Here is a 3,525-nt window from a genome sequence, read left to right on the forward strand (position 1 = left end):
GACACACACACACACACACACACACACACACACACACACACACACACACACACACACACACACACACACACACACACACACACCTGGGAGCACCGGAACACACCTCTGCATCCCCTGAGTTGAACTTTTAAACAGATCAATATCAAATGTTATGGGTGTAAAACTACTGAGAGGCATATTAGCACTGCCATGGTGCTTTATGGGCTTTTTGATTTGGTCTTTCTCCCGAAAAAAAAGGTCTGCTGTTAACACAAGCTGAAGAAATGTTGTTTTACGAAATAAAATATGTCAGTTAACGCCTCACTGGTACATTCAACATTTGTTATCAAGTGACTCAATGAGACTACTCAACGTCATCATGCCGATCATTAGCCACCTTTAGCTTAGCGGTGGTGACATAAAGTAATGCGACTGATGTAGTTATAGCCAAATATTAGCTGGTTCCTTCTGGTGATTTCATTAAAGTATTCTTAATTGGTTGCGATTATCCTGATATACAGAGGTTAATTTCTGCGATATTCCAAAATCCAATCAAAAAACAAATCCCACTGCTTTGGCATCCTACAAACATACGTCATCACTGCAGCACTCTATATGGAAATATTTCCCAGGTGAAGGTCAGCTCAGCCTTCCTCAGGAAGAGGGACACATCCTCATTCCCACGAGCAGTGTTAATACCATTGGCTTACTTCCTGTCTGGCAGCAGAGGTGCTGACTCTGCAGTTTTTATACATAAGTAAGTAATTAAAACTTTATTTATATAGCATCCTTCTCAACACGGATGTACAAAGTGCTTTAGAGTACAGGACACAATTCAAAGTACAACTCTAACATGTAGAATAAAAGGCATAAAACAACAGCAGGTAATACATAGGATAAAACACCAATAAAAAGACAGCCACTAACTCACCTCCTCCGACGACCCAAAGGCCTGTCGGAACAGGTGGGTCTTTAACTGCCCCTTAAAAATCTCTATTGAGGCCGAGGTTTTTATTATCTGGGGGAGTTTGTTCCGTAACCTTGTACCGGAGCGTTAAACGTTGGCCCACTCTCACATGTTGTCTCTCCGGTCTCCAGGCTCTCGTGTCCAAGACGTTGGACCAGGCCAGCGCTCAGTTTGCTGCGTCGGCGCTCATCACCACAAACCAGCTGCTCACCTTCAAGTCCAAAGAGGAGCTGGTTCTGGGGGGCGGGGTCAACGGGGTCATGGCGGGGGCAGGTAGGAGACCCTAAATGTTACCTGCTCTATGTCCCGCAGGACAAAGATGTGATAGAAGCATGCTCTGTGGATTCATCTTGAATTTTTGTATTTACATTTCCATAATTGTCTCTCTCTGCAGGTGTTTTCAAGGGCTTGCATCTCTCCGGGCCCCCCGCCCTCCACCAGACCACCCAGTCTCCCCGCACCCCCCCCTCCATGGCCCCCGCCTTCCTGCAGCCCTCCTCCAACTCGGCGTCCCCGGCCGTCCCCACCTCCCTCACCTCCACCTCCACCCCCGGCGCCCACGCAGCAGCCGCGCTGGGGATTCTGGGATGCAGCGCCGCCAACGCCACCCCCGCCACCACTCAGGTCCTCATCGGGAACAACATCTGTCTGAGCGGGCGCCACATCCCCCGGACCCTCGGCCCCGTGCCATCCTCTGCCTTAAAGCTGTCGGCCTCCACCAACCTGACCATGCCCAAAGTCTCCGGGGCGGCGGCCATGGAGCTGGGCTCGAGGTGAGGGGAACACAGGTAGCATTTTCTCACAATCATTGGTATAAAATATCATTCATAGTCTTTCAAATACCTGGGAGACTACGGGAAAATATATATTTGTTGAACTGCATTTTTTTTTTTTTTTTAAAAACCCTTTACGCATTACCACCATGCAGATCCGGATAGCTCAGACATTTCAAAAAAGTCTTAAAGTCTTGAATCTATGTGAACAAACACCAGTGTGACATTACTCTCGAATAAATGACAAAAGAAGATATATATTTGTTTTGCATTACTTCGTACTGATGCAGAATAAACAGATGTGTAGCCACAAGCGGGAATAATCAGCAGAACCAAAGCTGCCGCACTAAGTGGGCGAGAGTCAGACGAGAGTTCCAGACACCACAGAAAAACACCCGTTAATATATAAATACATAAAAAGCAGGAATGTGTTTTTAAATATGCAACGGAAAATAACTTTATTGTAAGTTTGTCCCTCTTGTTGTAGCAGTGTTGGATTACTTATTGTTTGTTTGTGGATGAGCGAGTTAAGCCTCTGCATCAGCAGGCGATCCCTGGGTTCAGTCGAAATAAGCCGACGCATAGTCTGCCAAGGAGAAATGTGAATCCCGTAAATCCGTCTGAAAGAAGAAATGAGTGTTCCTTTAGAGATCACTGACTGATATACAGGACCGTTAAAGATACCTCGTTAGGAAAGTGAAAACAGAAAGACATCAGCCTCGTTAAAATCTGCCTACCTACCTTCTCCTAATATCTTATTCATACTATTTTACCGTTGTTTAAACTGTAATGTACATATTAAATATTGCAGTACAATAAATACATAGAATTGTTTTTACATAATTATTTTCATCTTTTATTGGACAACTGACTTTAACTTGTGTCAATGTACATATCTTAATTTTATTTTTAACTATATGAACTTTTATATTTTAACTTATATTTAAATAAATATATATTTTTGAAATCTATTTTAATTTTATATTTTTAATGCAGATTGTATACTATTTTTTTTAATATATATTTATTGGGCATTTTACTCTATTAATTTTTGTTTCTCTAAACTATATAATGACTAAATAAATATATTATGTTTTTTTATTTTGCACATTCTGCCTCCCACCTCTGATTCTATGAATAAATTAGTCGTTTATTTTTTGTATCCTGAATGAACCCTGACTGAGATGTTCCTCTGTCCTCAGGGATAATCACGACGAGGAGAAGCCAGCACTGAACAGTATAGCAGACAACACAGTGGCCATGGAGGTGACGTAGTAGCGGGGGGGGGGGTCCCCTCTTTAGGTGCTGTGCATCGTAGCATCGGGAATGCAAAGGGACAGCAGGACTCTGATGCAGACTGACAGAATGATCCTCATCTCGCATACTTTTTCAACCTTTTATTTTTTTTTGTTAAAAGTAAAAAGATCAACTTGTAAATTATGAATATGGCAAAAATTAGTATCTGTACAGTAACTACATATTTGTAATATCCCCCTTGTATATATTACTTGAATACAGAACTGTCCATTTGTGATGTTTTGCACTTGGGAAAAAAAAGAAAGCCAAGTAACCTGTGGCAGTGAGAGGCGTGTATAGACAAGAGTTTTATCATCATGTGCATGGTGCGGAGCCTGCTGTTTTTATCTATTTATTGTGCTGTGTTTACAGTTTCTTTATTTTGCTTTGTTCTGTTTTTTATTTGTACACTGTACCTTTGTTGGTTCCTGTGCTGTAGTAAATGTTAGGTAGCTACGGACTCCTGGGTATTTTTGTATATTGTGAACACAAAGCAGGTTCCCCCCCCCC

The 3,525-nt window shown here is 42.3% G+C and overlaps 1 protein-coding gene across 1 annotated transcript in view; it reads left to right on the forward strand.

The window, feature by feature from the left end:
• LOC104965204 (enhancer of polycomb homolog 1-like) overlaps positions 1 to 3,525 on the forward strand; it is a 12,381-nt gene that overhangs the window by 7,947 nt on the left and 909 nt on the right. Inside the window, exons 7-9 of the mRNA XM_010794164.1 lie at positions 975 to 1,219; positions 1,341 to 1,719; positions 2,922 to 3,525. The exon at positions 2,922 to 3,525 is cut by the window's right edge and continues 909 nt beyond it. Of these exons, the coding sequence (XP_010792466.1) occupies positions 975 to 1,219; positions 1,341 to 1,719; positions 2,922 to 2,994 (697 nt within the window). The 3' untranslated portion in view covers positions 2,995 to 3,525. The remainder of the gene's footprint in view (positions 1 to 974; positions 1,220 to 1,340; positions 1,720 to 2,921) is intronic.

This window comes from Notothenia coriiceps, unplaced genomic scaffold (assembly GCF_000735185.1).
Source record: "Notothenia coriiceps isolate Sejong01 unplaced genomic scaffold, NC01 NC01_scaffold00037244, whole genome shotgun sequence".
Lineage (NCBI taxonomy): Eukaryota > Metazoa > Chordata > Actinopteri > Perciformes > Nototheniidae > Notothenia > Notothenia coriiceps.